We start from the raw sequence: 12,191 nt of genomic DNA on the forward strand, positions 1-12,191 counted from the left end.
GGGTGCAGGGTAGGGCCTCATTCAGTCTTTCCAATCTATCTTCCTTTCAGCAAGTGTTTGCGTCCCCCAGTAAACACCCCATGGACAGCAAGGGGGAAGAGTCCAAGATCAGCTACCCTAACATCTTCTTCATGATCGACAGCTTTGAGGAGGTGAGCAGCTCGTGCCCAGCTGTGTGTTCCCGAGGCCCTTCCTCGGGGGTGCGAGAACCTGGCCCCCCTCTGGCCTCACACCCTTGCAGACTGGCGAGGGCTGGGGGGAATGGGGTGCTCCCAACTCCTACTCTCATGTCTCCCACTCTTCCTGGCGCTGGGCTGGGGCCAGTGGTGTTCCCTAGCTCTGAGCCTGTTTTCTCATCTGTAAAACGAGCGTCATGATCATGTGTCCTACTTACCCATCCGGGTCGAAGATCACATGAGCTCGTGAACAGGAGAGTGTGTCATAAATTCCTATAAAAAGTGCTGCCTGGGCAGGAGGAGTCATTAGTATGGCCATTAAACTCCAAACAAGTGCCTCCACGCCGTGGGATGCTGGGGTGTCGGGGGTGGGGCTGTGGAAGTTTCTTGGCCAAGCTTCTGTTTTCAGGCTGGGAAAACGGGACTCACGGCAGAAAGTGACTCACCCCAGCAACGTGGGGCACCCTCCCCCCACCCCCCTGCCAGCTCTTGCCCCCGCTGCTCTCTGAGATCCCCCTAGTGGTGCTTGTCCCCACCTAGAGGCTGTCACGACCCCAGGGAAGACTCACAAACAAGGGAGCCTGTGTTTCAGGGTCTCCTCTCGATTTGATGGTGCCTCGAAGCACGTTAGGCTCAGGGGACCGAGTGCCATCCCCAGGCTGGCACAGCCCGATCATGGCAGAGCCGAGATTTGAACCCAAATCTGCGGGACCTTGTGTTTGGGTCTGAACGCCAGGCTCTGGAGTGGTGACTCGGTGACCCTGGCAGGTGGCAGGACATGGAGCCTGGGAGCCCGGCTGCCATTTGGGTGCTGGGCTGCTGACACTTTCCCCGTGTCCCCCTTGTTCCCCTTCCCAGGTGTTCAGTGACATGACGGTGGGGGAAGGAGAGATGGTCTGTGTGGAGCTGGTGGCCAGTGACAAAACCAACATGTTCCAGGGGGTCATTTTTCAGGGCTCCATCCGCTACGAGGCACTGAAGAAGGTGTACGACAACCGAGTAAGCGCAAAGCTGGGCCCCCCACGGCCCCTCTGTCCTTGCCCAGCTCCGTGCTGCAACCGCCCGTCCCCAGATCACCTGCAGCCCCTGGGCCTGCCCTACATGTGATCTCACTCATCTGGGCACACCTGACCTGAGGGACAGGAGGCCCCAGCCCGAGCAAGCACCCCCGAAACTGACCCTGGCGGTGGGAAGGGGGAGGAACCGCTCTCCTGCACCCAGCACCCTCCTGACCCTGGCCCCTCCCAGGAGAGGACGGGTGGGGGTGGCCTTGGGCTCCTCGGGGCCAGGCTCTGTCCCCAGCCTGCTGCTGGGCCTGGAGGCAGGGATCATGGGGCAGTGGGAGGAGGGTCCTCCGGAGCCCTAGGCATCCCAGCACTACCCTGCCTCCTGGGGGTGCCCCTGCCCTGGTCAATGAGGTCCGCTCCCCCTGAGGGACGTGGGCAGCCCTAGCGACTCGTGTACCCAGGCAGAGGCCATCCCTACGTGTGCTGACCTGGGCCATGTGGCACCTGCCCGCAGGTGAGTGTGGCCGCCCGCATGGCACAGAAGATGTCGTTCGGCTTCTACAAGTACAACAACATGGAGTTTGTGCGCATGAAGGGGCCGCAGGGCAAGGGACACGCTGAGATGGCAGTCAGCCGTGTGTCTACTGGTGACACGTCCCCCTGCGGGACTGAAGAGGATTCCAGCCCGGCCTCACCCATGCATGAGCGGGTAAGGGCTGCGCAGCTCGGGGAGGGGCCTCTGTCCCTCGGATCCGCCTCCCACCGCCTCCCTGATCCTTACAGTCCCCCCCGTGAGGTAGGTGTTGTCATCCCCACCCTCTGGGGAGAGGCTAAGGTTCAGAGAGGGCAGTGACTTGCCCAAGGTCACACAGCAGGTCTGCGAGGGCCGGGGCTCTTTCTGCCTCCCAGAGCTGCCGCTGCAGCTGCACGGAGCCCAAGGGGAGCCCAGCTGCACGGAGCCCAAGGGGAGCCCGCGCTGGTCCTGGCACCTTCCTCGGGGGGCCTGCAGGCCGAGCACGGTGCGCACACGACCGGCCTTCCCTGGGCAGTGCCCCGGGGATGACGAGCTAGCCTCCCCTCCTGCCCTGTGAGGTCAGCGAGAGGACACGAGGTCCTTCCTGGCTCTTCCCTCTGCCCGGCCCACTGGTTTACAAGGTGTCCCCGCGGCAGCCCCGTGGGGAGACTAGGGCGTTCCTGTGTGCAGACCTGGAAACCCAGGCTGCCCGGGTTCAGTGGCGCTGCCCCAGGTCCCACGGCTGTCGTGTGACAGCCCCAAGCCTCTGAGCTCTGCTCTTTCTAGGCCACCATCCTTCCCCGGGGTGGGATGCTGAGGTCAGTGGCAGTTTTATTCCCAGGGGAAGAAGTGTCTAGCCCGCTGGCTGCTTTGCCCTGCTTGGCTCGGCCCAGGGGCTGCTCAGACCTGGGGGTCTCAGGAGGGGACAGGTGAGCGGGGACGCCGGGGGCAGGGAAGCAGCCTTGGCCAGGCCGTCCGTCCACAGGAAAGGGCCTGGGGGTGAGGCCGTGCGGGTGGGAGTCTGGGTGCTGCCGCTTGTGTGACCTGGGACAGGCGTCAGCCTGTGTTCTCCAGAGACGGGGAGCACCGTGTTGGGAGGCCCGGGGGGCTGCTAGCACCCAGCACCTGGCGTGGGTGTGCCCCTCAGGGTGCTTCCCTGGCCACTCGCCCCCCTGGGCTGTGATGGGCCGGGGAGAGGCTATGAACGATGTAGCGCGCACGCAGCAGTGCTGATGTGCCCCAGGCGAGGCAGCAGGTGTGTGTTAGACTCAGTTGTGTAAAACTGTGAGCCCCGCCTCCCCACAGGTCCTCCCATAGCACGCTCCTTCCTCTTCTTTATGTCCTTTGTGGTTTTGTTCCTTCTGCAACGAATGCGATTGAGTAAAAGCGATCAGTGCAACCTTTTTGCAGAGACGTGGGCGAGGGTTCCGAGCAGGGGCCTCTCTCTTCCAAGTCGTGTCTGCTTATAGATTTCCAAGGAGGGGAGTCTCCTTCTCCTCCCTGGCCTCAGTTGCTCACCGAGGCCCCGCAAAATGTGCATGTGGAAGTCCCGGTGAAGATGTGGCCTGGGCTCCAGGCTGGAGGGAACGATGTCTGCAGAACGATGGCAGACACATGAGCAGCCCTGCCTGGGCTGGCTCTTCCCATCTGCCCTGCGGGGGTGATCATCCCGCCCTCCCTGGGTGGAGTTGGGGGTGAAGGAGCCGGCGCCCTGCTCAGGGCACAGGGAGGCCCGGGGTCAGGGGAAGGGACCCGCTGGGGTCACGCAGCTGCCAGTGTCGGGGCCTGGCCTCCTGGGGGCTACTCGGGCCCTCGCCACCACCCCCCCTCCATGTTTACTGTCGCTTGTCCCCCCTTTTCCAGAGGGGTCACGTGTCACCAGCTCATGACAAATGCAGACTCTGTGTGTATTGTGGTTTCTGGTGTTTTGTTTTTTTTCTATCTTCTAAAAACCTTCCCTGGCTTGTGGGAGGACCGTCAGGAGCCCAGCGGCCGCCGGGACTCTGGTGGATGTCGGAAGCCGTGACGAGGAGGCTGACGGGGCTCGTGAAGTCCAGTCCCAGCTCGCCTTGTCCTCAGATTCTTGTTTGCATGGGGAGGAGGGAGGAGAGGGGCCAAGTTCCCTCCGCCTGGAACGCCCTTCCCCCCCTTCTTCACCTGGCGAACTCCTACTCGTCCTTCAAGACCCAGCTCAAGCGGCATCTCCTCCAGGAAGCCTTCCCTGATTTCCCAGGCTGTGGACCCCTTTGGCTCTGTGCTCCCCTGTACCCCGTGCTTCCCTTTCTCTGTTTTGGCCACCGGCCTTCAGTCTGTGCTTGTCACTCTGCGCGTCTGTCGCCCCACAGCAGACTGTGAGCTCCTTGAGGGCAGGGTGCGGTGTCGTGTGCCTGTCTGTCCCTCGTGCTGCTCCTGCCTGACCCTGCGTGGCTGTGCAGAACCTTTGGTGAACAGTGTGGTTACGAGAGAGGAGGGGCCGCTTCGCCATTGCACTTCCCTGAGAGGGTGCTGGGTGGGCAGGGGCATCTCAGCCACGGGGGGAGCCTGGGTGAGGAGCATGGCGGGGGAGGCAGAGGACCTGGGCCGAATCCTGGTTTTGCCCCCTCCTGTGGGTGACGACCTTGGGCAGGTCAAGTTTGCGGTCCCAGCTGTGGTTCCTTCCCTGTCGGTCAGATGGGCTTCCCACCAGTTCCCATCTGGTGTGGTGGTTGGGAGGCTTCCGTGGATGCGGGGGCCATGGTGGGGCTGCAGCTGGGGCCCCCGGAGGGCACCTGCTGGCGAGCCCATCACCCCTGCCCCAGGCTGGCACCGGCCCCTGCTGGCCCCCAGCCCCAGGGAGGCTGCCCCCAGTGGGTGGCATCGGGGTCCCGGCGTAGGCGGGCTGTGCTGGTGACTATGGCTACTTGTCCACAGGTGACCTCCTTCAGCACACCGCCCACCCCGGAGCGCAACAACCGGCCCGCCTTCTTCTCCCCTTCCCTCAAGAGGAAGGTGCCCCGCAACCGGATCGCCGAGATGAAGAAGTCTCACTCGGCCAACGACAGCGAGGAGTTCTTCCGCGAGGACAACGGTGGGGGTGAGCCACCGGGTGCCTGGTGCCTGCAGGGCCTGAGGGTGGAGCCGTGGTCGGGCAGACAGACATCCTGGCCTCGAGGGGCTCCGATCTGTAACCTCGGCTATCAGCATAGGAGGCTTGCATATGTCTCCCGGCCTTGACGGTCCGACCGCTCCACACAGAGGGTTCCAGAAATCCTCGCCTGGTGGGAGATGAGCTCTCTGGTTCATTGCTGCCTTTCAGGACATGAGGCTGCTGCTTGGGCTCCTGCTGGGTGCCCTCCGGCTGGCGGTCCCTGGGGCCTCTCGGCCTGGAGCCGGGGTTGGGGGTCCCAAGCTAGCCCACACCTGCCCTGCAGGCCCTCCCAGCAAACCCGCCGCTCCTCCCTGCATGGTGCCCGCCCTGCAGCTGGTGAGGTGGTGAGGGTGGGAGGCACCTGCATCTGAGCGGCAGGAAGCCGTGGGGGAGGGAGGCATCTAAGCAAGGGAGTGACAAAATCAGATCCGGGCATGTAAATACCACTCAGCTGTCCCTGTGGAGAAGGGACTGTAGGAGGGGGGCTGCCGGCAGAGACAAGGTGTGGGCACTGGGCTCTGGGTGCCACGTGTGTGTGCCACGGGGCTGAGGGGACGGCGACAACACGGACAGGCCCTGGCCGGAGCTGGGACTGTGGCCTGGAACGGAGGACACACCTGTCCTTCATCTGAGCACCGGGGCCCAGAGACAGACGGCCCTGGCCCTGACTTGCTCTTCTGTGTGCTTGGGCGAGTGCCTTCCCCACCGGGGCTCCATTCCAGACCAGTAGGAAGGGGCTGAGAACCCCCAGCCTGCCTCCCTGGCCGACCCGTAAGAGGGGGTCATGGTGACAGGTCCTCCCTGCCTTGCCCCGGGCCCTGCTCACTGTGGTGCCCAATGAGAGACGGGGTCACAGGGAGCAGAGAAGTAACTGTGGCAACAACCAGGCCCCACGGAAGAGACCCTCCAGGGCAAGGAAGAGGGGGCAGGGACAGCTGGAGGGGCAGGGCCGGATAGGCAGGAGGGAGGGGGGGTCACAGGCCGGCGACGGGGCAGGGGTGTGGAGGGGCTGCCAGCAGAGGGCCCATGGGGGGTCTGGGGTGGGAGGTGTTCTCGGTCCTCCCAGGAGAGCACCCTGACCCGGCCCCCTCCCCTGCAGCGGATCTGCACAACGCCACCAACCTGCGCTCTCGGTCCCTGTCTGGCACGGGGCGGTCACTCGTCGGGTCCTGGCTGAAGCTGAACAGAGCAGATGGAAATTTCCTTCTCTATGCACACTTGACCTACGTCACTTTGCCGCTGCATCGGATTTTAACAGGTAATGTGGGTGAGGGAGACGAGCCCCTTTCGCCCGGCTGGAGCCTGGCAGACACCCGCGGAGGGCTCTTGGTCCCCACGTTCAGGACCAAGGATGAGGCTCTGGGGAACCAGGGCCCCATCTCGCAGCTCGAGGGGCCCACCTGTCCACGTGAGGGGCTGCAGACCCCTGGCTCGGGCTGGGGGCGTGGAGGCGAAGCTCTCGGGGTTCTCACTGACCCGGGTGTGCACGCAGTGCCAGGCAGCGGCTCCGGAGTCAGGCCAGCCCGCCCTGGAGCCCCACTTCCCCTGGCTTTGGCTGGGCTCTGCAGTGGCCCCGGGGCCACCCCCCGTCTGCAGGTGGGGGTGACAGCAGCGGCAGGGCCTCCCCGTCCGCAGGTGGGGGGACAGCAGCGGAAGGGGTGCCCCGTCCGCAGGTGGGGGTGACAGCAGTGGCAGGGCCGCCCCGTCCACAGGTGGGGGTGACAACGGCGTCAGGGCTTGGTAGAGACACGGGCAGTACTAGGCCCCGTGGGAGCCAGGCCCTCACCTCCACTGCCCTCCCGCCGCCCTAGACATCCTGGAAGTGCGGCAGAAGCCCATCCTGATGACCTAGCCGTGTGCAGAGCCTGCGCAGAGCCCCAGCCCTGCCCGGCCCTGGCGTGCTGCCAAGTGCCTACCCGTCCACCGCTACCGGCGTCTTCTGTGACAGCCCCGCGCCGGAGCCGGAGCCGGAGCCAGGCGGGGCTGCTCCCCTCCCGGGCCAGGGCCGACCCCAGGAACACCAGCCCAAACTGAAGTGCCTCTCTGTCCTCCCCCGCCGGCTCCGCTCCTGCCCACCGCCCGCACCACCCCCCCCGGGCTCCTGTCCCGAGAGCCCCCCGCACCCAGAGGGGCCCCGAGACGCCCAGAGGCTGGAATATGGAGGAGCAGCGGGCGTCCGGGCTGGGCCCAGGCCCACCCGCCTTGCAGACCCGCATGGCTGCGACGCCCCGTGTCCGATTGTCAACCCTTCCCCGAGGCAAGCTGGCTGGAGACTTGGCGACGCTGAACCGAGACCTTCAGCGCCCGCGTCGGTCCCATGAGTCCGCCCTCCCTTGTTTACCACTTGGTTACAAACGGGGCGCCGCGGGGAGACGGAGGGTTGGCCCTGGGCTGGGAATACCTCACCCCCGCCCGGTTCCAGAAGGGCCTCGAGCTGGGCAGACCGGCCCCGATCCCGCCAGAATGGCCTTTGCTTCCAGCCAAAGAGCACCACCGACACACAGCAACCCAGAGACAGCCCGCTCTGCGCCCCGGCGGCCTGAGCCCGGAACTCGGACCCTGCGGCGGGTGGGACGGCTTGGCGGCCACCTGGGACAGGTGGCAGGCGGGGGGGGGGACCCGGCCTCCGCGGGGGAAGATTCGAGGTAGAACTGCCGTCCTCGGCGCGGGGGCTCTGGGGAGGGGACAGGGGTTCCCAGGAGCTGGCTTCCTTTGACTCGGGGGCGCTGGTCCCATTTCTCAGACCAGCTCGCTGAGGCAGAGGCGCTGACCTCCAGGGGCTTCGTTTCAGCCGCAGGGTCCCGCCTGTGACAGAGGACACGTCGTGCTCAGAACCACGAGCCTTCCCGAGAGTGAGAGTGGAGCAGCCCCCCTGCCCCCTGGGAATAAACTGTCAGCTGGGCCTCTGTTGCTACGTTGTTTTGTCGGAAGTCCCACGACTGTCTGAGGGTCTTGTGGTGCACGGAGGTCCTCTCCGCAGGGGACAGGGATTGGAGGGGCTCGCTCTCCCTTCTGTTTTATCCTGCGCGCTCCGAGGGTTTGCGCCAGGCTCTGGGGTCGGGGGCTACTTTGGGGCTTTCTCTAGATTTTGTACGCTGTTATTAAAGCAAGCTATTGCATTTCATTCTGCCTCAGTTGGCCCACCTGTAAAATGGGGCTGATACCACCTACCTCACGACGTTTCCAGGGCTCCAGTGCATGACTGGGTCAGGCAGCCGTTGAGCATAGCTCAGGCCGGGGACGGCCTCTGTGGCTGCATCCCCGGCCCCATCACCCATGTGGCGGGGCTGGGCTGGAGCGTTCTCACGTCCTCTGGCAGCCCCAGCTCGTGCTCGGCTGTACCCCAGCTGTCTGCACAAGGTCATCTTCCAGAGCAGTGTTTTAGGACCGCGCCGAGTCCGACCTCCCTGCAAAGCGCTGGAGCAGAGCCTCAGGTCCCTGAGCATGGCCCCGTGTCCAAGGGTGTCCTCCAGGGCAGCCCAGGGCTGGCGCCCGGCCTGCGTCCAGGGTGGCTAAAATACAGCTGCTGCTTCAGGCATTCTTTCTCTCTGGTCATCTGGGGTCTGAAGACTCTGGAACTCAGGTCTTGGGAGAAATACGGTCCCGGTGTATCTTCCACGGAAGGATGAGGCAGTTGAAACACAGAAGGATGGCGGCCCTCCCTCTGTTCCCAGAGGCTGAGGAGCATGAGAGGGTCCCCCTCGCGCCCCGGGCACGTCACACCCCTCCTCTGTCAAATGACAAGTCACAGGGTAACAGGGCCGGTTGCAGTCTCGTGCGCATGTGCTTTGCAGGTCTTAGAAACGTGTGCAACGGTGGTATTTGAGGGATGAGCCCCGGTTGTAACAGGTGCACACGATGGCGCGGCTGCGGGGCACGCACAGGCAGCAGTGGCGCGCCGGCTCTGCGCTCCCCACGGATGCTGTCCTCCTCCCCGAGCGACCGAGCGACCGACGGCAGGAATCCTGCCTGGGGGGCCACGACCCTGCTGCCCTGCGGTGGAGTCCACCCTTCTCGGTCTTTCTCTCCCGGAGGGCACTCCTGAGACTGAATAGCAAACGTGCTTTTCTGAGAGGTACCTGGTCACTAGGCGGTGAGCTGTCCCCTCCCCCTCCCAGGTTTATTGTTCTAGAGTGACTAGAGTGACAAAGGACGTCAGTAACTAAGAGAAAAACAGCGCCCCGGGCTCCTGGTGGGTCCTGCCTTTGCTACACCATTCTCTTCTCATCGGGCCATCTTCAGTTTTTCTGGAAACGTGCCTGTCTCTCGTGTAATGCAGGGATGGCCAAAGCACGCGCACATTTCTTCAGTGGGAACTGGAATCCAAGTACAATTTTTCTGTCAAGAAACTGCGGTGTCACTTTTTAGGACACAAATAAGAAAGCAAGCTCCCTTTTTACGAAAAACATCACGGTCCCAGCGTCTGATGGGTGGTGTGTGGCCTCTCGTCCACCTCCCAGCGCCTGCAGGCTGATGGGGCATCTGGTCTCATGCACCAATGTCTTGCGGGGACTTCCAGTTGCCTATAGAGACATTGGAGGCCCAGTAGCTCAGAAGAATGGCATCTATGTATCAGTGACAGGGAAGGAGTCAACAGGGAACGAAATACCCCGCCACCCAGTCGACCTGGAGATGGCCGGGCTTTCTTTTTTTTTTTTTTTTAAAGATTTTATTTATTTATTCATAAGAGACACAGAGAAAGAGGCAGACACGGGCAGAGGGAGAAGCAGGCTCCATGCAGGAGTCCGATGTGGGACTCGATCCCAGGACCCACCCCAGGACCATGACCTGAGCCAAAGGAGCCACCTGGGCGGCCCATGGCTGGGCTTTCCAGAGAGTCCCACTCTGCAAGGACTGTGAACAGATCATCAGATCAGGCGTCCATTCTCCACGGAGACGCGGTCAGCGACGCGAAGGCCTGTGCCTGGTGGGAGGGCTTTTTTAAAGAATTGAGCTAGAAGCAAACTGGAAGTTGCTGTTTGAATCACACAGTGTCAGTCAGTAGACTTGAAAAGTCCAGTAAGAACCTTCCTTCCCACTAAGACATCTCAGGAGGCAGGCCGCGTGCGGTTGGTAAGTTCGAACGACTGCCTTGGAGGAATGCATCTGACCCCGTCACCTCGTGGAGGCATGAAGTCGTCAGCCAAGATCCCATAGAGATGTCACATGTGCAAGAGGCCAGGGTTTCCAGGAGCCCGGGTGGGTCTCGCTCTGGCACGCACGCTGGTCGGTTTTGAGATTGAGCTACAGTGTAGTTTCATATCCAGTCTCTAAAGCCAAGTATCGGTTGACATGACACGGATTTCTTCTGTTCGGGCTGCTTCTCACTTTGTAACCAGAAAGCAGGATTGTCTAAAGACACCTCACCACCCCGACAGGACGCAGGCTCCCGGAGGGCAGCGAGCCCGTGCGGCCTTTAGAGGTGGTGGCAGCAGCTCCTGCGGGAGGGGAGGCACGGGCTTCTAGGTCCCAGGACCAGGGGGTGCACCCACGGCCCTTTCCCTAAGCCTCTGCCTCGAAGGGCCTGGAGAACCCCTTGGATGCCCACCCACAGGAGCCAAGTCACCGGACACCGAGTGGGCCCGGTGTTGGATTTGGGGCTCCATCGCCGGTAACCCCCCCCCACCCCCACCCCGCAGCAGAGGAAGCCGCAGATGTGCAGAGAGAGTTTGTGTTTACAGTTTTCTACCGTCCCCAACGCAAGCAGGCACCTTGATTTTTGCGGCCCCAGGCCTTGAGCTCAGGAGAGGAGAGGTCACGGTGGCACTCCAACCCCGCCGAGCAGCTGGAAGCATCCGGTCAGAAGGCCGGGCGGGTGAGGTGTACATAGCGCTCGCTCACGGGTTCCAAGTGGACTCTCCGTGGGAGAACAATCAAACCTGCAAAGAAAGCCTGTTGAGATTTTTCACGACTTTGAGGCTTAACTAAAGTGATTTCTACAAAATATATTTTAGCAGAAACACCACGATGGCATAACTGAACACGTCATGATCTAATTGTCGGTGGTATTTGCATAAACACAAGCAGCTTCTGGGTTCACCGTCTTCCACGTACAGAAACCATTTCTGAGCAGCGTTCGGTTGGCTGTGAGCTGTGCTTTATGGTTTTGCATTTCTGTTGAAAGTTGATTTGCATGTTGGATATTAAATTTATTTTTCCTCCGTGTTTTCCTCTAATGAATCTGTACTTTGTTTTTTCTTTACTGGGTATTTCAGAGCAAATACAGATGTTACAGCAATGCATAAATGTGGTGATTGAACCTTAATTTGCCCCCAAAGATTTCTTCTTCGACTGTTTTTAGAGCTTTTCACACGAGTTCCTTTCTAGAAATGCTGGAGATGGACAGAAACCGCCCCAGGCCCTGGCTCCAGCCACACTAGGAGTCAGGCACGGGGTCGGGGGCCCAAGGCCCAGGGTTTGGTCTGAGGCAGTATTTGCAAAATCCGATCAATATGGACGCATTTCAGGGTTAGCTCCCAGTCCTTGTAAAGCAGTACATGCCTCCTGGTCACACTGTCAGATTTCCCAAGCTTTTTTTGGAAAACCTCTAAAAAGGCCTCATGGCAATGGGAAAATGCCTAGGATCAGAGTCAGGAGTCCTGAGATCAAGTGTAGACAGATGGTTTTGAGACTAGCTAATCCAGCTGATGCGGCTTGCACACATGCACGTTCTTCTAGCTGACTCCACTTTCCCGAGGCAGATGCAGGCCCGTCGCAGCCTCCAGGGCTCGGCAGTGGGCTCGCCCTTCCCACAAGCAAACCAACTCTTAAAAGTTGCGTCTCAGGTGAGGAGCCCGTGTCCGGCCTCTGCTGTGTGGCAGGAAGTGCCAGGAAGTGAAAGCACAGAAGGGGGGGTCTGAGAGGAACATTTATGCAAATTGAGAAATATGGTGAGAATCATCCCATTGATGACACCTCTTCCATTAGAGGTCATTGCATTAGAAGCATCCGAACCAGAAGTTTCTGAAGCGGCATCACCAGGGGCAGACCGCATGAGGGCGTGGTTAGCGAGTGGGCAATCTGGTAGGTTAAAAAAAAGACATCCTTGTTGCCTATCCAGGTCAGACCCCCTTCTCATTAAAGAGGTAGGAGGAGGCCCCTTTAAAACAGTTGCCTGAAAAGTTTTTAATAAAGCTATTTGTTATGAAAGCTGTCCTGGAAGCTGCTGCAAGAACCTCATCCTGTGAGCGGCCTTCTGAAGGCTAACGTTGCTCTTTCGGTCCTTCTTTTCCATCCCAGATGAACTTTTAGGAACTACCGTCACGCCCCAGCTTTAGAAAAACATGTTGACTGGAAGAGAAAACCTTTGGGAATTTTATATTGGGAGGAGGGGAAGATGTGAAATAAACTAATCCGTACACTATCCT

The 12,191-nt window shown here is 61.1% G+C and overlaps 1 protein-coding gene across 7 annotated transcripts in view; it reads left to right on the top strand.

Annotated features, from left to right (window-relative positions):
• The window catches only part of KIAA0930 (KIAA0930 ortholog), a 39,885-nt gene extending 28,815 nt beyond the window's left edge, over positions 1 to 11,070 (top strand). For all 7 annotated transcript variants that reach the window (XM_072843567.1, XM_072843573.1, XM_072843569.1 and 4 more), the window contains 7 exons: positions 51 to 152; positions 1,035 to 1,175; positions 1,698 to 1,892; positions 4,608 to 4,770; positions 5,924 to 6,082; positions 6,636 to 7,392; positions 7,616 to 11,070. In XM_072843567.1, the coding sequence (XP_072699668.1) occupies positions 51 to 152; positions 1,035 to 1,175; positions 1,698 to 1,892; positions 4,608 to 4,770; positions 5,924 to 6,082; positions 6,636 to 6,676 (801 nt within the window). In that variant the 3' untranslated portion in view covers positions 6,677 to 7,392; positions 7,616 to 11,070. The remainder of the gene's footprint in view (positions 1 to 50; positions 153 to 1,034; positions 1,176 to 1,697; positions 1,893 to 4,607; positions 4,771 to 5,923; positions 6,083 to 6,635; positions 7,393 to 7,615) is intronic.
• The last annotated feature ends 1,121 nt before the right edge of the window (positions 11,071 to 12,191 follow it).

This window comes from Canis lupus, chromosome 11 (genome assembly GCF_048164855.1).
Source record: "Canis lupus baileyi chromosome 11, mCanLup2.hap1, whole genome shotgun sequence".
In the NCBI taxonomy this organism is placed as follows: domain Eukaryota; kingdom Metazoa; phylum Chordata; class Mammalia; order Carnivora; family Canidae; genus Canis; species Canis lupus.